The sequence below is a fragment of the Nicotiana tomentosiformis genome, chromosome 12, assembly GCF_000390325.3.
Source record: "Nicotiana tomentosiformis chromosome 12, ASM39032v3, whole genome shotgun sequence".
NCBI classification, from domain to species: Eukaryota; Viridiplantae; Streptophyta; class Magnoliopsida; order Solanales; family Solanaceae; genus Nicotiana; species Nicotiana tomentosiformis.
The window spans coordinates 29,332,021-29,355,059 of NC_090823.1; the positions used below are offsets into that span (position 1 = coordinate 29,332,021).

The following is a 23,039-nucleotide window of genomic DNA, read 5'->3' on the forward strand; positions in this document are numbered from 1 at the left end:
ATAAATGTGGGGTCTAAAGCAATTGCTTTACCCGCTTTATGGACGGGCCGCCCCTGTTTATAGTCTTAAAAAAGATATAACATTTGTATTATTACAAAATCTTATCTTATTATTAAAAATAAAATTAAAAGTTTAAATTAAATTATTTATAAATTAGAAAGTTATTTTTTTAATGGATTAAAAAAATATTGCCACATAAACTATAGGGGGAAGGGGTTAGAATTCTTTATTATATTGTTGACTTTGTCTTAATTCAGTCTACAAATAGTTCATCATTGATATACCATTCTACTCTTGTGCTCTCTATATATCTCTACATTTCTCTGTCCCCCCCAACTCCCACCCCCAAAAGAAAGTAGAAAGAAAAAACCGAGTTTGCCGTTTAGAATGATACTTGGACTGAGAAGCAAAATCATACCACTTCCTGATCATAAGCTGGGAAATATCAAATTAGGTTCAGTAACCAGTAAGACACAATTTTTATTACTATACGTTACAAGAAGATAAGTATCATTCAATTCTTTTATAACTAATTTCAGTCTCTTTTTTGAAAAAATTTCTGTGTCTCCTTGTTCGAAGAAGATGCAATTTGCCACAGACCATGTAGAGTAAGATGCAGCCACAGTACTGCTTCATCAATGGTAAGCTATTTGTTTTTGCATACAAATTTAGCCAACTGGAGTAACTGAGACAGAATTTTAAAAAGTGGCCTAGAAAAGGCCATTTGTGTAAATGCCCTTAATAAAGCAATGGTGGTTGCAGGAAGAGGCAAAGGAGAGAATAAGGGAAACATTTGGAAAATTAGAGCTATCTCCTTCTTCCTATGACACAGCATGGGTAGCTATGGTCCCTTCAAGATATTCTATGAACCAACCATGTTTTCCTCGGTGCTTAGATTGGATTCTTGAAAATCAAAGAGAAGATGGGTCTTGGGGCCTAAATCCTAGCCATCCATTGCTTGTAAAAGACTCCCTTTCTTCCACTCTAGCATCTTTGCTTGCACTTCGCAAATGGAGAATTGGAGATAACCAAGTCCAAAGAGGTAAAGGACACCGAGTTTAGAAGAACGATCTCTTTGGAATTTGTGATCCTAAATATGCAATAATATTTTTTTGGTTATAAAACAAAAAATTTAAAGTTAAATTTTGTTCAAATATATAAAAATTTCACTCATTTTGAAACTGACTTGAAGAAATTACATCATTTGAATAGGAGCAGAGATAGTAATTTTTTCTTTGTAGTGTCAGAATATTAAAATTTTAATTGTTTACAAATCAGTTATATATCTTAGTCTAGCTTAGCTCCAAAGGTTAAATAATATATGAATAAAAGACATATCTTGTAAGCTCCAAAAAATACAAGTGAAATACTACAAAAGAGAAAGAAGATTCAAATGTCTTAGGAGATAAGAAGGCAAGTGAGAGATATTTGCAAATGAACAAAACCCTTGCTATTTATAGTATAATGGCCTTAATAATGTCATGCATGACATCATATTAAGTGTGATCATGCAATGTAAATGTATGAAAAAATGCATCTACCAATTTCTTCCAAAAAAGAAGCTTCAAATATTCAAACTAGTTCACATTAATCTTGTCAAATTCAACAAATCTCCACCTTGGCAAGATTTCACTTTTTTAATTTTCTCTCACTGTTAATTTTAAATGTGTCTTCAACTTCAATCTTCAAAGTTCAACAATGTTGATCAAGTTCAAACATTGTTGAAACTTGATCGCAGTTACTACTTTTGTTAGCATATCGGCAGGGTTATCTGTAATCCTAATTTTCTGTACCGTGACTCCACCTTCTTCTATAATATCTCGTATAAAGTGATATCGAACATCAATATGCTTCGTCCTTGGATGATAAACTTGGTTCTTTGCTAATTGGATAGCACTCTGACTATCACAAAATAGTGTGATGCTTTCTTGACCAATACCAAGCTCTCTAAGCAACCCTTGAAGCCAAATTGCCTCCTTTACAACCTCCGTAATTGCCATATACTCTGTCTCAGTAGTAGACAAAGCAACCGTTGACTGCAAAGTAGACTTCCAACTAACTGATGCATTTGCAAAAGTGAAAACATAACCAGTAGTTGATCTATGCTTGTCCAAATCACCCGCATAATCCGAGTCACAATATCCAAGCAGATACTGACTATCTTCCTGCTCAAAAATCAATCCAACATCTACAGTATTACGAATATACCGTAGAATCCATTTCACAGCTTGCCAATGCTACTTTCCTGGATCATGCATATACCTGCTTATAACTCCGATAGCATGTGAAATATCAGGTCTTGTGCAAATCATTGCATATATCAAGCTACCAATGGCATTCGCATATGGCACTCTTGACATATACTCTCGTTCAACTTCATTCTTCGACGACATAGCAGCACTAAGCTTAAAGTGAGGAGCAAGAGGAGTGCTAACTGACTTCGTGTTCTCATTCATTCCAAATCGATCTATTACTCTCTTTAAATATTCTTTCTGAGATAGATAGAGTTTCTTTGAATGTCTATCTCTTTTTATCTCTATCCCAAGAATTTTCTTCGCCTCACCCAAATCCTTCATCTCAAACTCCTTTCTTAGTTGAATCTTCAACTTCTCAATTTTCTCTTGACTTTTGAAAGCTATCAACATAACATCAATGTATAGGAGAAGATATATGAAAGATCCGTCTTCAAGCTTGTGCAAATACACACAATGATCATATTTGCTTCTTCTGTACTTCTGCCGCAACATAAACTTGTCAAATCGTTTGTACCATTGTCTAGAAGATTATTTCAATCCGTACAACAATTTTTTAAGTTTGCGCACCATATTTTCCTTTTCAGCAACTTTGAATCCTTCTGGCTGAGTCATATAGATTTCCTCTTCCAAGTCTCCATGTAAAAAAACAGTTTTTATATCTAACTGAACTAGCTTCAAATTCAACTATGCTACCAAAGCCAACAAAACTCTAATGGAGAGGTGTTTTACGACTGGAAAAAATACCTCATTGTAATCAATTCCCTCCTTTTGAGCGTACCCTTTGTCCACCAATCTTGCTTTGTAGCGAATATCTTCTTGGTTAGGAAATCCTTCTTTCTTTGCAAATACCTATTTGCACCCACTTGCTTTCTTGCCCTTCGGGAGAATGGCCAATTTCCATGTGCAATTCTGATGAAGGGACTGCATTTCTTCATTCATGAAAATCCTCCACTTATCTTCTTCTAAACTTTGGACTGCGTCTTTATAAGTGGTAGGAACACCATCAACTACAATTGAGGCTGCATAAGCCACCGTCTCTATAAGATGAACATGTTTCTTTATTGTTCTTTTTGGCTTGCTGGTTTCTATTGATTCAAGTTGTTGTTGAGGTTCCTAAGTTGGAATCTCCCCTTCCACTGACTCTTCTTCTAGAGAAAAATCTTCTATCGTTTTCTCCCTGTGTTGGAAAAATTAATTTTCCCTCAAACTCCACCTGCTTTGAAGCACCATCAGTTTGTTTGACATCTTCAACGGTCACCTTATCTGTTATGCAGATTCATCAAAGGTAACATCTCTCCTGAATATAATTTTTCTTGTCTTTGGACACTATAACAATATCCTTTTACTCCAGAAGTAATCCCCATAAATATAGCTTTTTTTGCCCTCAGATCCAATTTTGACTATTTCACATGATAATATGCAATTGAGCCAAACACATATAAAAAATTATAATCTTCAGCAGGTTTTCCATACCATTTTTCAAATGGTATCTTGCCTCTAATAGCGGCAGATGGTAGACGATTAATGAGGTGGCATGCATATATTATTGCCTCAGACCAAAATTCTTTGCCCAAGCCAGTATTGGACAACATACACTGAACCTTCTACAGCAAAGTCTGGTTCATGCGTTCTGCCACTCCATTCTGTTGTGGTGTATTTTTGACGGTGAAATGTCTCAAAATGCCATCATCTTCACAAATCTTATTGTAAAGATCATTTTTGTATTCTCCATCGTTATCTGTGCGAAGACACTTTATCTTTCTGCCTGTTTGAGTCTCTATCATCGTCTTCCATTTGAGAAAAATTTTCAGCACCTCATCTTTGGTTTTCATAGTATACACCCATACTCTCCGGAAAAAGTCATTAATAAAGGTTACAAAATAGTGTTTCCCACCTAATGAAGGTATTTTGGAAGCACCCCAAACATCAGAGTGAACATAATCCAAAATACCTTTAGTATTATGGATTGTTGTTCCAAATTTAACTCTTGTCTGTTTTCCCTTGACACAATTCTCACAAAACTCCAAATTGCAAGTCTTTACTCCTTTTAACAATCCTTGATCTAATAAAATCTTCAAGGATTTTCCTCCAGCATATCCCAAGTGCATATGCCATAGCTTGGTTGCTTCTGCCTCCTTGTCATCACTGGATGTCACTGTTGCTGTCCCAATAACTGTCCTACTGTGATAGTGGTACATGTTAATATTTTGCCGAATTCCCTTCATTACCACTAATGCACCAGAGCATATTCTCATTATCCCATTTTTTGCAACGACTTTGAGCCCCTTTGACTCTAGGGCTCCTACAGAAATGAGATTTTTCTTCAATTCCGGTACGTATCAAACATCTGTTAATGTTCTGATCAATCCATCATGGTTCCTTAATCGGATTAAACCAATACCATATGCGATAAGAGGATTGTTATTCGCTCCCCTTCTTGAAAATTAATGAACCAGTCCCTGTTGGGATACATATGATAGCTACAAGCTGAATCCATCAGCCATATGTCAGATGGTTTGAATGGCTCAATTGTAACTAGTGAGAAATTAGAGTCGTCACAATCAGCTACATTTGAATCCATGACAGCCTTCCCATTGTTAGGTTTGGCCTTGTTTTTCAACTTTGGACAGTCTTTCTTCCAGTGCCCTTTTTCTCGGCAAAAGGCGCATTTATCTTTGCTAGGTCTGGATCTTGACTTAGATCTTCTTTTCTTCGTTCTCATATGATTTTGAGAACGACCTCTCACAACCAGTGCTTCTCCTTCTCCACTCTTTTGCTTTTTTCTCTTTCTTTGTTCATAGCTGTATAAGGCAGAACAAACTTCTTTGAGAGATACATCATCATTCCTATGAAGTAGAGTTGTTTCGAGGTGCTTGTACTCATCGGGAAGTGAACTTAATAATATTAAGGCCATATCTCCATCACTAAAGGTCACGTCCATATTCTGCAAATTTGTCTCCAACTTATTAAAGCTGGTGATGTGATCATTCATTGTAGTACCAGGAACATATGTGAAGTGCAACAGTCTTTTTTTCATGTAAAGTTAATTTTGACTATTTTTCTTCAAGAATTTATCCTCCAATGCATTCCACAATTTACTTGCAGAAATTTCTTTTGTGTATGGATACTTCTGTTCTCTTGCGAGGTAAGATCGAATGGTACCACAAGCAACGCAATTGATAATCTTCCAATCTCCTTCTCCGATATTGTCTGATTTTTCTTCTTCTATGGCAATATCTAGTCCTTGTTGAAAAAGGACATCAAGAACCTTAGCTTGCCACATCCCAAAATATCCTGACCCGTCAAAAATTTCAACTGTAAATTTCGCATTTGACATAATTCTTGTCATAAGCGAAGATGCCAACGACGTACTACTGACACCCGATGTGGACTCTTCATTTTTATTATCTCTCATTTTGCTACAAATACTATTTATTTACTGACAGTACAGAACACCAAAGTAATTCTTTTTTGATGTGGAAGTTCAGACTATGCTGTAACCACAGAGCATACTAAGATAGAACCTTGGCTCTGATACTAATTGTTGTGGAAGCCGAATATATAGAGAGTGATTTAATCACAACTACTATATCTAAAGGTAGCTAATGAATAGTAAATGAGACAATAAACAAAAATACCAGAAATTAACGAGGTTCGGCAAAATTTGATTTTTGCCTAGTCCTCGGAAACAATCAACTCAAACTTTATTTCACTCCAAAAAATACAAGTGAAATACTACAAGAGAGAAAGAAGATTCAAATGCCTTAGGAGATAAGAAGGCAAGTGAGAGATGTTTACAAATGAACAAAACCCTTGCTATTTATAGAAAGGAAATGACCTTAATAATGTCATGCATGACATCATATTAAGTATGATCATGCAATGTAAATACATGAAAAAATGCATCTACCAATTTCTTCCAAAAAAGAGACTTCAAATGTTCACACTAGTTCACAATAATCTTGTCAAATTCAACAAATTCAACAATATTAGTGGTCTGAAGCTAAATCTTAATAAAATGCCTAAGCGTAATCTCATTCGATTCATATATTAATAAGAAAAAGGACATATTTTTTTTTATATCTATAGATCAATAATCAAACATGACAAAGAGAAATATCAAAAAAACTTTGTTGAAATTGGAAAGATAAATGGCTAGAAATAGGAAAAATAAATGGATGTATGCATGAAAGGAAATATCATAGAGGGTAGGCTAGGTAAATGTACTACTAGTAGTTAATAATCTTTTGGAAGAAAGAAGTTTACACATCTACTCATCCGTCCAAACAGTAAAAAGCAACATAAATTTTGAAATAACGTATAAGTGATAGTTATTCTCTTTGTTTCAATTTATGTGGCAACATTTTGTTTTTAGTCCATTTTATAAAAAATAGTGACTTTCTAAATTTGAGAAGATTAAACTGTTCATTTTTATTCTTTCTGAGAAACTTTTATACCCTCACAACTGTCTATGATTGTTTTGACCATAAATTTTAAAAATATTCCTTTATTTCTTAAACTCCATAGTAATTCAAATTTTACCACATAAAGTCCCCCGTGGGGGGAATATAATAACTGTAATTTTTTGCTTGTAGTTATTGAGACCAAAAGCACCAACTTCATTTGCCTTGCCTTTAATCGATCACACGAACAATTATACGGACAGTGTTTGACTAGGTACTGAACTTAAGGAATATTGAATGACTTTTGCCACATGTCTAGAGTGCGCTAGTACTTGTGAGACTTACACATGACATAGCATTTATTTGATTATAAAAGCATCTTATTAAGGATAAATTAAAAATTTACAAAAAAGTTATCAAATAAAGAATGTGATCCGTCTTTTGTGATAAGACATTAAAAAAATATGTCATATAAAATGGAACAAAGGAATATAGAATTTGCCCTCTCCACGAATTTGTATGCAGATTTGTAAATTGACTTATAAAACTCCTGACTTTATGGAGTAAGTCTCTTGAAAAAATGTCATTCTGAAGAATGATAAAGCAAAAAAAAAAATAGTTTTAAATTTGTAGAGTGCAAAACTTCATTTTTAATTTAAACATGACTGCAACACCCACTCCTTCCAAATGCTAACATAACAAATTAAAGAGAGAGAGAGAGACGATACAATAATTGGACTTAGTATTTACTTCCACGGTTTCAATTTATGTGAACCTATTTGACTGGGCACGAGATTTAAGAAACAAATGAAGATTTTTGAACTTGTGGTATAAAATGAGGCACATATATTTTATGCGGCTATAAATCATTGCATAAAGATAAATTGTTTTCAAAAATAGAAAGAGGTCATTCTTTTTGGCACAGACTAAAAAGGAAATAGATTCATATAAATTGATACGAAAGGAGTGCTAGATTTTGATACTCTAGTTTCAACTTAATTACACCATACTAATGATACCTTACATCTGTAAATTCATCTTTGTTGGGCCATTTTTTAACCATTAGAGCCCTAAAGAATGAAATCGAGGGGAATATGGCAAATGTAGAATATTTTAATTTGCTGAAGGGCTCGGTGAATTATGTCATTGGAAAGAGATGATGCTTCGTCAGAGACACAACGGGTCGCTCTTTGATTCACCAGCCACTACTGCAGCTGCCTTGATTTACCATCAGCACGATGAGAAATGCTTTGGGTACTTGAACTCAATCTTGAAACTACACGAGAATTGGGGTATGCACTACTAAGATCATCTCAATACTTCCCCATTATCTGCCTAAAGGAAAATACTTTTCATATCTCTTCTTAGAATTCGTTGGAATTAAGTTTTAATTATGTTAGTATGTTTACTATATGTTCGATAAGTTTGATAGGAGACTAATAGTTTTAGGGTAGTAGAAAATATAAAGTACTTGTACTGATAAGAAATATATGTTAGTATGTTAATTTAGCGCTTGTGACGCATGGTGACATCCTTACCGCTTCTCCCCACTAGTATGAATGTACATCTACGAACAACTCACATATTGACTCAAATCATGCTTTAGAGAAAATCCCAAGAAGAGTAAGTCTAATAAACTTACCTCTCAAGTCCAAGCTCTGACATAATACTACGATGAACCAATTTATTTAAAAAGCTCGGACTTCGTCAACAAGAGGATATCTACATATATGAGTCCATACATCAATAACGCTTCACAATAATACCAACTAAGTACGTAGCACTTAGGTCCAACTTCACATGGCTTTCACAAAAATTCTTATTTTACCATTTGAATATCAATGCTTGAATTTTAACTCCAATTCATCTATTAAATGTGTTATGGAATCTAGTCATTTCATTAGAAGTTCAAAATTCAAACAAGTCCAACACTATTCATCTTCCCTATTAATAAACTTTTCAGTGTCAAAGCTAGGGTAGTAGGGTTCATCTATTCCACCCTTCTAACTACTTTTTCAGCTCATAAATAATATTAAAACACTCATTTATACTTCATAAATAAGGTTCATGTAGTAAAAATTATCTTTGTAAGCAAACCTAGAAAATCTCTCTTTTGGTGTTTTTGATTGATTTAATAAAATTTAGCAAACTAAAGGATGTTTCAATGTTAATACTAGTATTAATTAACTTTAATGAGCACAAAACATCGATAAAAACTTGCCTTGTGTTATAAATCTGTATTGCTGTAATAAACAATTAAACTTTCTGAAATATATAAATAAAACAGAAAGTTAGTAATACTTGTTTAACGAAATAAATTCTGAAAAAACCGTATAGGAATAAATCGAGCCCACTAAATACACAGTGTGTCCTTAAAGAAATTATTCCCCTCAAGTACCCGAGGTGCTGGAATATATCCTCCCAGGATAGAACGATTTAACTCACCGGAGTGTTGATACCAAAACGCTGGTGAACAACGAGCCACTCGAAGGCTGTAAAAACACACTGGAATTTTTGTGCAGAAGAAGAAGAAGAAGATCAGAAAATTTCGTAAGGAAAGATTCTGGGATTCAAACTCTATTTATAGAGTTGCTGGCATTGTTTCTGAAAATATTTGCAACCTTTCAGAAACAGCCATGGCTGTTGGAACAGGGTTGTTTGAAATATTGATATTGCGGGAAAATGAATTTAAAATAATCCGGGAAAGAAAACGGGCCGAAGCCGAGCGACGACGACGGCGTGAGGCTTGCCTTCTTCTTAACTCTTTAAGAGCTAAAGAAGAGCAATTATATATATACCCATCAAAAGCTTTTTCTTCCTCCAATATGGGACAATGTCCTTTTGCCAAGGAGGAAAACTCAAATATTTCATTTTCTCTCCATTTCTCATTCATCCTGTTTAAACTACACAAACTTAAAATCCCAACACCTTGTATGACCCAAATGAACCCTTGGTCAAAATCCTCTCCAAAAGTCTCAAAGAACTCCCAAAATTTGATCCCAAATCATCTTTCCCCGACGTAGGTGCTATATATAACCTTTCCTGGTGTGCTACAGCGTAGCTGATCTAACTAATAATGAGTTGTACACCTGAGTACGTATTTAAAGACACTGTAAACTAACTTCTAACCAATAACTAACTAACAGCTAATTACAAAGATAAATAACTAACACTAATTTATGAACCTTCTAGAAGTGCACTCCTTTAAATACTACACTGTACAACCTGTCTAAGCTACATATTTCAGCATTACTAATATAATATTTTTCGTTATTCTTATAGTCCCCACTATTTACCCTACAAAGATACATTCAAATCTCTTCTTAGTTGATGCCCTTCAAAATCTTGGAGTAGATCGGTATTTTAAAACAGAAGTCAAAAGTGTACTAGATGAAATATACAGGTAATTTGAAATGATCTTCATGGTTTATACAATTTATCTTTTTAAAACTTCTATTAATATTAATGCTGAATTATGAATAGGCTTTGGCTAGAAAAGAATGAAGAAATCTTTTCAGACGTTGCTCATTGTGCCATGGCGTTTCGACTTTTGCGGATGAATAACTATGAAGTTTCCTAAGGTTTGTAACTAAAAACTCAGAAAATTAAATTTTTACCTATGCACCAAAAATAGAAGGGGGGTCTTGTCGTAATTAGTAAAATTGCTGATATGTGATCAGGAGGTCACAAGTGAACCGTGCAAACAACTTCTTGCAGAAATGCCAGGTAAGACTGATTAGAATATACCCTTGTTGGTTCGGTCCTTCCCCGCATCCCGTGCATAGCGGAAGTTTAATGCACTGCTGGCTTTTACTTATGCACCAATAAATTGTTACTTATCTTTCTGCAGAGGAACTTGAAGGAAATTTGTCGATCAAGAACATTTCTTTACAACATCAGGTGGGAAACTTATGAGTCACGTTGCAATTCTCGTACTTCACCGAGCTTCACAGGTGGCAATTCATGAAAGGAAAGATCACATTTTAGATAAAATAAGTACTTGGACAAGGAATTTTATGGAGCAAAAACTCTTGGACAAGCACATCCTTGATAGGTCAAAGAAGGAGGTATCACTTGTATATAAATTAGGCCATTCAAAAAAAAAATCTTTGTAATTTTCAATTTTATGATTCCATTACTAGCGAGTCAATGAAATATAAGATGGAATTTGCTATGAGGAAATTTTATGGCACATTTGATCGAGTGGAAACTAGACGATACATTGAGTCGGACAGATTTAAAATCTTAAAAGCAGCTTAAAGGTATAATTCTTGCACTATTACTATAAGATTTTAGATAATATGCACCGTCAGCAGGTTACAGTTGCCAATTATTGCAGGTAATCTTTATTGTTTTCAAGATTATAAATCTCACATTTTAAGCAGGCTTACCTGTAAATATTATTTGAGTGACGGTTAAAAAAAACTTTACATTAATGGTGTGTACAACGTAAACTCTTACTAGCTAAAAGTAGTAAATATAATTTGTTTATTCTTATTATTCTCTTCTGTATTTAAACATATGGGCAGGGTCGGATTTATAGGAGAGATTGTAACAATGATGCGGCACGCAAACTCATGATCACCTCAAAATTAGATATTTTATGTACATATTTTCTAGTTGATACCCATGCTCCTATTTAATATATTTTTTCCTCTTTGTTTTTAAGTAATACATCCATGTACTGAAAATCCTAGATCCACATATGTATATTGGCGGATCAGAGTTACGGTTATAGCAATGCCCACCGCCTTCAACTTAAACAACATATGTCAGTGAATATTGGTATGCTAACTATTATAGGAATATAAGCATAATATGGGTAGCAAGCAAAAATAGAAGCTACTTTAAATAAAATATAATGGTACATTTTCTATCGAAGTTGGAAATCCTTAAAAATTGGTCATATTATTATGTGCGGTCTCTCTCTTTCTTTCTTTTAGGTCTTCCAATATTAACAACATAGATTTGCTAAAGTTCTCAGAACACGATTTTAACTTGTGCCAAGCCCGACACAAAGAACAACTTCAACATATGAAGAGGTATCTACACTGGTTAGCTTGACTAGACCTTGTCATTCTTAAACAACTTCATTTTGTTGATAAATATATGTATATGAATGTAGGTGGTTCATAGATTGCAAATTGGAACAAGTAAAATTATCACAAAAGTACTTATACACTAGTTACTTCTTGATTGCTGCCATACTCTTCGAACCTGAATATGCTGATGCTCGTCTAGCATATGCAAAGTACACCATAATCGTAACGGTGGTGAATGATTTCTTCGATTGTTTTGTTTGCAAAGAAGAACTGCAAAACATCATCGAATTAGTAGAGAGGTATTGTTTTCTCTATTCTTATAATATATCAACAAAATTCTTTTACCTATGTTGTTCAACTCACATTTTTTAGAGGCACTTGAGTTTATGATAGAGAATGTTACACTTGTCCCTCAACAATTTTGTACGGGCTTTCAAAAGGGTTCAGATGATCCTAGGCTACTCAATGCATAGCTTTACGATTTTGGCTTTATACTAATATTCTTTCACATGGTATCAGAGCCAGAATTTTCTTTTTTCATTCAGACCATTAAGCCACTAACATTGCTCCAGCGTAACTTATCAATTATCATGTTGAGCCTAATCTATCTAACTCTTCAAGGTCACAATTTGTTGTGACTCTTCTCTTTCTACATTAAAATTAATAACCAAAACAGAAACAAACCGTAGAATCAGGCTGTGTTGCAAGAGTGTGTTAGACAATGTTACACTTGTCCCTTATCGGTTGTGCAATAGTTTCCAAAAGAGTTTAATTAATCATCATGGGATACTCCACCCGATTACCTTGAAATTTTGGATTGGATACTCAGACTCTTTCACATATTATGAGTTCCAAAAGAGTTTCCAAAATGGTATCAGAGCCATAACAAATAAATACAATATACCAATTATAATTGATAAAAATAATAAAAAATTAACAAGTAAAAATCCTAAAAAAAAAAAAAAAACAATAACAAAATTACAGGAATTATATAAAGAATATAAAACCACGAAAAAGGACAAATTAATAAACAAAATGTCAAAACTAGAATATAAGTATATCTTACAACTTAAGATTAAACATAAAATATGAATAAAGAAGAATTTGCGGTAGACGAAAAAACATACGAAAATTTGGATGGATTAAAAATAAAAATAATAACTTCAAATATAGGAAGAAGATATAAGAAAGTAGGAGAAAACATATATTTAATGTTAGAAAAAGAAACTGCAAGATTAGAAGATAGTTTAACAGCAATGACAAGAATAATAAAAGAAAATGAAGAAATTGATAGGAAAAATGAAATTGAAAAAATTAGGCAACAAGCTAAAAAAGAATTACAGCAAGTGGAAGAAAACAAAAACACCAGGATAATGGAATTAGAAAAAGAATTAGCAATATTAAAAGAATTGTATGAAAACAAACAGAGAGAAAGAGAAAAGAAAAAAGAATTAGAGCAAGAAGAAAGATTGAAGGAAGAAATAGAAAAATTTAGGGAAAAATTAAAAGAGGACATAGAAGTAAAACTTGAAGAAATAAATGAAACTAATAATGAAAATGAACAGAATACAGAAAGTTCAGAAGATTCAGAAATAAGTGAAACATATACAGAACTTATAACTAAAACAAATAACATAATAAATCCAGAAATATATGCCGGAGATATAAGCGAAAAACCAAGTACATCAAAAGAAAGAAAATACAAACAAACAATACCAACATATTACAATAATAATTATGAACGAAGTGACAGAAGTAAAGTATTATGGGATAAAAGATTAAACAGAAAATGGACACCAAAAATAATAAATGAACAATATAACTTTTTGGACTTAGATTGCGTAGAAGACGTTAATAAAATAATACAACTATGGGTAGGATATATATCAAAACAATTAATAGATAATAAAATACCAATTCCAGAAGCACCAGGATATATAGAAAGGACAATAATAGGAACAGTAAAATTATGGATACAAAATCTAAATGATGAAAGTATAAAAGCATTAAGAAGTAATAAAAAATTCGATGGTGAATCAGCTACAACAACTATAGACATATTAATAAAATATGAATTAGCTATAAGAAATGAATTTAGTAGTATGACAACAGAAATAGAAGAGCAACAAAAAGAAAAAACAGTAAGTAGAAATCTAATGAACAAACTAGCTATATGTAACATGTGTTACATAGACGAATATACGTGTGCATTTAAAGAATATTACTATAAAGGAACATATAGTGTTGAAGAAGGAAAAGAAATCAGAAAAATATACTTTACAAAATTACCAGAACCTTTTAGTTCTAAAATAATAAGAGATTGGGAAAAAGCAGGATTAGAAGATACCTTAGGAGCTAGAATTAGATATTTAAAGAATTGGTTTATAGAATTATGTGAAAAACATAAAGAAGAAATTAAAATGGAAAAAACACTGATAAAAAACCTTACATGTTGTAAAATTAAAACTGCACCCCAGTTTGGATGTACAGATAATTATTATAAAAAGAAAAATTATAAAAGAAAATATAAAAAATATAGAAGAAATAAGTTAAAATATAAGTATAAAAACCCGAGGAAAAGATATTATATAAAAGATTACAAAAGAAAAAGACCATATAGAATTAAGAAAAAATTATCCGAATGTACTTGTTACAATTGTGGAAAATTAGGACACCTAGCCAAAGATTGTAAATTACCTAGAGACCCTAAAAAGAAACAAATAACAGAAATTAACACTGATAATGAAGAATACATGCAACTAGACTATATAGATTATGAATTAGATAGTGAAGATAGTATTTATGAATTAGAACCTGAATTAGAAACAGAAATAGAATCAGAAAAAGAACTATCAGATATAGAGGAAAATGACTGAAAACGATATACAAATAATAAGCAGAGAAGAATATAAGGATGAAGAATCAAGTGAACAAAAAGTAATATTTGATAATGATATTTTTGAAAAAATAAAAGGAAAAGATTTAGATTTAAGCATCGGTAAAATATTAGAAGTACCAACAATAAAAAACTGGTTCAAAATTAAAAAAGAAGAATATTATGTAATAAGTCAAAAAGAACATATAATAGATTGTAAATATACTAGAGGAAAAGCTAAAATACCTATAATAAATAAAAGAACAATAAATAAAGAAATTCAGAATATAAAAGCAAAAAATCCGATCAAATATGTACACTTAGGAGGAACAGAAATACTTATAAAAGCCTGTTTTAGAGAAGGGATAGATACACCAATAGAAATATATTTAGCAGATGATAGAATAGTACAACCTATAGAAAAGAGTATAATTTGTGCAATAAAAGGAAATTTGATATACCAAAAATTTAAATTTATAATTAGTGCTAACTATACAGTAGCATTAAAAGATGCTAATATAGATAAATCACTAGTATTGTACTGGAAAATGTCAGGAATAGAGCTGGCACCAGGAAGTAAAATATTTACAGCAAAATGTAAAAATTTATATATATTAACAACCAATCACAAAATAACAGCACGAAATAAGATTGAAAAAATAAAGATAGAAAACCCATTTGATAGTATAATATCAGTCATAGACAATAATGATTATAGTTACAAAGATATAGATATGGAAGGAGATTTAGAAATAGTAAGAGAAAGACTAAGCACATCTAAAAGAATAAATTATGAATCCCCACAAACTACATCTTCAAGAGCAAGTACCTCGAGAAGATTAGAATATACAAACCCACAAAGATTAATAAAAGAACCGGAGTTACACAACTATTATATAACAGGAGTAATAGATCAAAGAAAATACCTAATAATGATAAATACTGGACAAGAAGACAATTATATAACTAAAGAACTAGTTAAAGAAAGTGAAATAATAACTACAGAAACAATATGCCCAGGATTACCTAAAAATTTGGTAGGAACAGAAGAAATAACAAAGAAGGAACTAATTATTGGAGGAATCCCAGTAGAAATAGAATTTAATATTTACCAAGGAAATGAAAATATTACCTTAGGAATAAAATGGTTAGAAACAGTTAAACCATATAACCTAGGAGATAGACATCTTATAATAACATATAAAAATAAGAAAATAACAATTGAAAGAACCTTAACATGACAAAAATATATATACTAGCAAAAATAATAATAGAAGGATATTACAGCAGATATTATACACCCATGATAGATACAGGAGCAGGAGTAAATGTATGCAGACATAACTGTTTACCTGAAGATAAATGGGAAAAATTATTAACACCTATTGTGGTAACAGGATTTAACAATGAAGGAAGCTTGATAACGCAAAAAGCAAAAAATATAAAAATACAAATATGGGATAAAATACTAACTATGGATGAAATATATAGTTATGAATTTACAAATAAAGATATATTAATAGGAATGCCCTTTTTAGATAAATTATACCCACATATAATAACAAAAACTCATTGGTGGTTTACTACACCATGCAAACAAAAAATAGGAGCAAAAAGAGTAAGAAATAAAATAAGAAAAACAACACCGTGGATTAAAGGAAGTGAAAAGGTAACCCAAAAATTAGAAAATGAAAAAATAAATGAGCAACAAATAGAATTAATAATATTTGCTATAAATAAGATAAAAATAATTCAAGACAAATTAGAATCATTATATAATGAAAATCCCCTTCAAGGATGGGATAAACATAAAACGAAAGTAAAAATAGAATTAATAGATGAAAATAGTATAATAACACAGAAACCATTAAAATATAATTTTAATGATCTAGAAGAATTCAAAATGCATATAAAAGAACTATTAAAAAATAATTATATACAGGAAAGTAATAGTAAACATAATAGCCCAGCATTTATAGTAAATAAACATAATGAGCAAAAAAGAGGTAAAAGTAGAATGGTAATAGATTATAGGAATTTAAATGCAAAAACAAAAACATATAATTACCCGATACCAAATAAAATATTAAAAATAAGGCAAGTACAAGGATATAATTACTTCAGTAAATTCGATTGTAAATCAGGATTTTATCACCTAAAATTAGAAGAAGAATCTAAAAAATTAACAGCTTTTACAGTACCACAAGGATTTTATGAATGGAACGTTTTACCATTTGGATATAAAAATGCACCAGGAAGATACCAACATTTTATGGATAGCTATTTTAATCAATTAGAAAACTGTATAATCTACATAGACGATATACTACTATACTCAAGGACACAAGATCAACATATAAAATTATTAGAAAAATTCATACATATAATAGAATCCTCAGGAATTAGCCTTAGTAAAAATAAGGCAGAAATACTTAAAAATCAGGTGGAATTCTTAGGAATTCAAATAGATAAAAATGGAATTAAAATGCAAACACATATAGTACAAAAAATAATAAATTTAAATGAAACCCTAGATACAAAAAAGAAATTACAATCATTCTTAGGATTAGTTAACCAAGTTAGAGAATATATACCTAAATTGGCAGAAAATTTAAAACCTTTACAGAAAAAATTAAAGAAAGATATAGAATATCACTTTGATGAAAAAGACAAAACATATATACAAAAAATAAAAGATATGTGTAAAAAATTACCAAAACTATATTTTCCAGATGAAAATAGAGAATTTATATATATAGTAGAGACAGACTCAAGTAACCATAGTTATGGAGGAGTACTTAAATACAAATATAAGGATGAAAAAATAGAACATCACTGTAGATATTATTCAGGATCATTTACGGAACCACAGTTAAAATGGGAAATAAATAGAAAAGAATTATTAGCTTTATATAAGTGTTTATTATCGTTTGAACCATATATAGTATATAACAAATTTATTGTTAGAACAGATAACACACAAGTTAAATGGTGGATAACCAAAAAGGTACAAGACTCAGTTACAACGAAAGAAATACGAAGACTCGTATTAAATATACTAAATTTCACATTTACAATAGAAATAATTCCTACTGACAAGAATGTGATTGCAGATTACTTATCAAGACAAAAGTACACAAACAAATGAAGAAGAAACTACACAAGACCTATTTTCAATACTTACTACACTATCACTACAAATGACGGAAGTAGAAAAGAGGTTGCAGATTATAGAAGCAAAAAACCTAAGCCAGCAGCATGGCTCAAAACATGCGGAACTAAGCCAGCAGCATGGCTCAAAACATGCGGACCTAGGAGGTGACGTTGGGAAACACCTAAAAACCCAAAACCTACAAACTAACACTATTTTACATACAGCTGCAGGTACATCAACATCAGCAATAAGAAAAGGAAAACATACAAATACAAATATGAACGCCATGTTCAACAAGCCATATACCCCAAAATCCCAAAATCCTTTGACACCATCACCACAAACAACTAGCTATAGAGAAAGCTTAAACCAGGAAAAACAAACCTACGATTATATTACCAACAGCTATATACAAAATATCCACAAGATTCAAACCTTTTTAAACCTAAATCCGAGATCAAAAACAATCCAAAACCCAAAAACAGACTATATAACACAACCATTACAAGGATACAACCGACTGATTGCCCAACCAGGGACGAATGCAAATTTAGTTAAAACATGTTACAATTACGGACTATTAAGTACAGTGTACACACAAACCGGACAAGAAATAGCTACAATACCAGAGCTATATAGTGCCTTTACTACCTACAAGAGAATCACCAAAGGAGACCTATTTTATATAAAATTTTATGTAGCACCAGCAGAGATACTCTATAACGAGATAAAACCAATAATCCAAGTTATTAAATTAGGACTAACTAGAGAAATGATTATCCCAGAAAATGTACAAATACAACCAGAAATACCCAAACCTGATATACCAGCATTCTACTCAAACAAAAGAATTATAGGACTATCAACCATTCTAAGTGAACTAGTCAACAATTATGTAGAAGAAAAACCTATTTGGGGATACCAATCCCGAGAACACACGATGATCTACACCCATTCAAAAAACCTAAGGGAAAATGACATGGAAGAGATACGGAGATGGATTAAAACATTAATCCAACCAGAAGAAGCACCCATTACAAGAGCTATTAGAGGAGAATTTATTTCTCAAAACTTAATGACAAGATACTGCAAACAAATTAGTCCAATCTACTCAGAGCACATATGTTCGAAATGTCAAGGAGAGAAAAACATAGTTCCAGAAATCAAATTTGAAGAAGAAGAAAACTAAAAAGATACGCAACAAAATATCAAGAAAGAGACAAAGGAATCTTACAACAAAAGCTACAAGACAAAAACAAAAGGACAGCTAGCAGGATCGGCAGGACCCAAGAAGAAGCAGAAAATGACATAAAGAAAAAAGCTATGTAATTATTAAAGCAACTTTTGACTTTATGTAAATTATTTTCCGTCTTTTAGTTTTTAAGTTGTTGTTGTGAGTCCCACTTTATCACTACCACTGTCAGTGGAAAAACTATTGGGAACGCGTCTTTTACTTTAATTTTAGACCGTCCAAGTGTAAAGTTAGGAGGACGATGTTTGGATTAGTTTCCGTTATAAATAGACAGCCCTTAAGGCTTAGAGGGACACACCTTACCTTACCCCTTTCACATCCTTCTGAAAAAACTCTCTTGTAACCTCTCTTGTAAAAATCTATTCAGTGAAATAAATTAACATCTTTAATCTATGGAGCAATCCAAACCTATGAAAGAAGAAATCCCCGATATACAGTATCAAGTAAGTTTTTTTTAAAATATGTATAGCTAAATACATATATTCCTGAAATCTCTAGATTATCATAATTGTTATCATGTTATAACTGTTATTTAGAATAATTTTAGTAAGTTTGCCATGAATAATTATGCTGAGAGTAGTTTAAGCCCAGACTATGCCATCCTAAGGGTGAAACCAGTAAGGCAGAAGGCCGTGGTAGGGAAGTAACCAGAGTTGAGGCGCTGTTAGGGTAAAACGATTGAAGCAAAAAATCATGGTAGTGACTAAAAGAATTGTTCTTAATAACTTGTTATAGGATGACGATAAACATGATAAACGAAGAGATTAAAGGAATATTTTTAGCCAAAACATCAAACAAAAATGGATCATCCTTACATCTTAGATAACACTGATGAATATAAAATAACCATTTTACACATACTTAGATCACTAAATAATGATATCAAAAATATAATATTTGACAAATTACTTATGAACGAAATACTAGAACTAATGACCCAACAATGGTATGATTTAGCAGAATTATCTGACTTAGAAGAAGAGAATACAATAAGCCTATCTGAATTTGATATACTTACAGAGGATATATATTCAGACTAGATGAACCTAACAGAAACCCGAAAAATAATAGAATTACAAGAACATAGATTACATCAAAATATGCAATTATATCAAGAATCTAAAGATCTAATCTTTTTAGAACATATAAGAGATAATATAAAACAATTAAAAGAACTACATAATAAGGATAAACTAGAAAAACTAAATATAAACAAATTAATAACATTCTTCCAACTCCAAAAAATTAATATAAACGAATATATAGAAACAGGAGAAATAGAATATGTAGAATATATAACAAATTATAAAATAGAAATATCAAAATTAGAATCTATAATAAGAGAATATTATGATTAAGCATGATAAATCAAGAATATTTATCATACTGGATAGAAATTACGGAAAAAATAGAAGCTTTAGAACAACAACTAAAATTAACAATCAATACTTACTTAATAACAAAGGATATAGACCTTCTGATAAATATACAACAAGACATAACGGAAATATTAAAAATAAAACCGTTACAAACAGAATATTACAATAAAATATTTACAATATAAAAATAGTCATAAATACAACAAATCCACTAAAGACTAAACAAAAATATAATCTGAACCACTTTTAAAGAATGATAGAAAAATACAGAATAACTACTTACATGACAAAAAGAATGCTAGAAAAATATAAAATACTAGTCTTATATTTTATCAAAGAATTAAAACCTACTGACATAAAAATAGATATTTGGGAAAAAATACTTAAATACGAAAAAGAAGTAGAAGACCCACAAAATACATACGATTTGGTAGAAGAATATTCAGACTTATGAAGATTTATGAACAAAAGCTAATCGGAGCTAAATCCGACCCACAAACCCCCCAAAATGGTATTTTTCCATTGTAGGTGGGATGGATACTCAACCGTCGGATTCCGTTTAGAGAGGGCTAGAATTTTCTTTTTGGCACTTTACAAAATGGTAGAGGAAATTGCGGCAAAGGCAAAAACTAAGCAAGGTCGATGTGTCAAAGATCACCTTATTAACATGGTATGAAGAAGTACATTAATTATTATATATTCTCTAAATCAATTTTTTTTCATGCTTATATTTCCTTCTTTTCGATTGACTAGAAATATATCTTGTTATAGTAGATTGTATGCTGGTGGAATTGGACCTTTGGAAAATTAAATCAACTACTTGCATGTGTATTTATTGGTGTTCCATGTTTTGTTCTCACATCACTACATCTTCTTAGACCAAAATTGTCCAAGGATGTCATAGAAAGTTCTGAGGTCAGTGCCTTATGCAATTGTAAAACTGCTGTGGCCCGATTGATTAATGATATACACAGTTACAAGGTAATATTAATTCCTTCTAAGACTAAGTTGTTTTTCTTTTGGTCGGTGAGAAAATTGTTGTGTGACGTACGTTGGATAGTAAGTTTGTACGCACTTATGAAAATTTGTTCACCTGGACACAATTAATGTCAAATTATCACACTTTGTCCCAAAGCAAACTTATGTTTTCTTCGTTAGAAGAATAATTTATCAAATGTTGGCTATTGATTTTGACAATCCTTTTTCAATATATTGAGCTGAGATAAAATTTTACATAAAATATTCTTTTTTCGAAACAATAACTTCTTCGAATCAAATTTTATTCCAAAAATTACTAAAGTTTACATTTGAAAGTGAGAAGTGACACAAAAACAAAGCCTTGTCCGGCTAGATTGATATTTGATAAATTAATATAATATAATGTGCTGGTGGTTCATTTTCTTCTTATTAAGCTCGTCTCACTAAGTTTTCGCATCAGACCACGTTGAATCTATTTTGTACGCTTTTGTTTTCAAGTAGGCATACAAGTATATAATTATAACATTAATCCTTATTATTTCGTGTGTTATTGCAGAGAGAACAAGCAGAAAGTTCAACAAATATGGTATCAATATTAATAACACAAAGTCAGGGAACTATCTCTGAAGAAGAGGCTATAAGACAGATAAAGGAAATGATGGAAAGTAGGAGAAGAGAGTTGCTATACGGGTGGTTCTACAAAATAAAGAAAGCCAATTGCCACAAGTGTGCAAGGATCATTTTTGGACGACAATAAAAGCGGCTTATTCTATATATACACATGGCGATGAGTATCGCTTCCCAGAGGAATTGAAGAACCATATCAACGATGTAATTTACAAACCACTCAATAAATATTCCCCATCCAGACCCCACTAGTGAGATTCTACTGGGTTGTTAGTTTTGTCAATCAATATTCCCCATAATATGCCTTAAATCTTTTACAATATGTTACTATCCCTTTGAAACTTGACTGAGAATTTATCAGATGTATGGCCCATTGTACTTCTTATAAATTGATGCACAATAATGTACAAGTGTTACTATCGGAAAAACTTACTTACACTAGTTATTTTTACTAAAGTGCATCGGTTAACCATTTTTAGTGATAAAGTTGAGAATGTGAGAACGTCGCAACTGCACCTAAAGAGCTTCTATCCATTAATTAGTCGAACCTCAACTAAGCTACTCAACTCAAGTCATTATTATGCAAAATCAAGATGTACAAATCATAATAAGTCTGTTGGGCTTTCAAGCTTGGTGTAGCCTAAAGAGGGTGAATGGAAAATAGAGGAAAAATAAAATATTTGAGTTTCCCTCCTTGGCAAAGGGACATTGTCCCATATTGGAGGAAGAAAAGACTTTTGATGGGTATATATACAATTGCTCTTCTTCTAGCTCTTAAAGAGTTAAGATGAAGGCAAGCCTCGCGTCGTCATCGACATCGCTCGCTCGGCTCTGATTCGGATTTGGTCAAAGATTGATTGATTAATCTTTTTGGACAAAATTCCTTTCAATTATTTAATTAATTAATTAAATTAATTAACGAACTGGTTCTACTAACTTTCTATTTCTATTTTAGAAAGTTAAATATTTTTATTGTTTATTACAACAATACATATTGAATAACAATCTTAAGGAAATTAATTTATTATATTCTGTATTCTGTTTGTGGAGATTAAAACTTTTGTGGTTTTCTAC

At 31.6% G+C, this 23,039-nt stretch overlaps 1 protein-coding gene, 3 long non-coding RNA genes and 1 pseudogene across 4 annotated transcripts; all 5 read left to right on the top strand.

Annotated features, from left to right (window-relative positions):
• The first annotated feature begins 342 nt into the window (after nucleotides 1-342).
• Nucleotides 343-10,238, top strand: LOC104090845 (cis-abienol synthase, chloroplastic-like; annotated as a pseudogene).
• A 98-nt stretch (nucleotides 10,239-10,336) lies between these two features.
• On the top strand, nucleotides 10,337-11,752 carry LOC138891426 (uncharacterized). The gene is made up of 4 exons (XR_011412983.1): nucleotides 10,337-10,384; nucleotides 10,509-10,725; nucleotides 10,820-10,920; nucleotides 11,602-11,752. It is a non-coding gene; the product is annotated as an uncharacterized lncRNA (long non-coding RNA).
• A 5-nt stretch (nucleotides 11,753-11,757) lies between these two features.
• On the top strand, nucleotides 11,758-21,088 carry LOC138891431 (uncharacterized). Its single transcript, XR_011412982.1, has 2 exons — nucleotides 11,758-11,999; nucleotides 20,889-21,088. It is a non-coding gene; the product is annotated as an uncharacterized lncRNA (long non-coding RNA).
• LOC138903632 (uncharacterized) lies at nucleotides 17,776-18,918 on the top strand. Its single transcript, XM_070192054.1, has one exon. It carries the CDS (start codon nucleotides 17,776-17,778, stop codon nucleotides 18,916-18,918), a length of 1,143 nt encoding a protein of 380 aa, XP_070048155.1.
• Nucleotides 21,089-21,186: 98 nt separating the features above from the next.
• LOC104108032 (uncharacterized) lies at nucleotides 21,187-22,003 on the top strand. The gene is made up of 2 exons (XR_688928.4): nucleotides 21,187-21,341; nucleotides 21,895-22,003. It is a non-coding gene; the product is annotated as an uncharacterized lncRNA (long non-coding RNA).
• The last annotated feature ends 1,036 nt before the right edge of the window (nucleotides 22,004-23,039 follow it).

Excerpts from the sequence above, each read along its gene's own strand:
- LOC138903632 (XM_070192054.1), top strand. The coding sequence starts at position 17,776 with ATGACGGAAGTAGAAAAGAGGTTGCAGATTATAGAAGCAAAAAACCTA.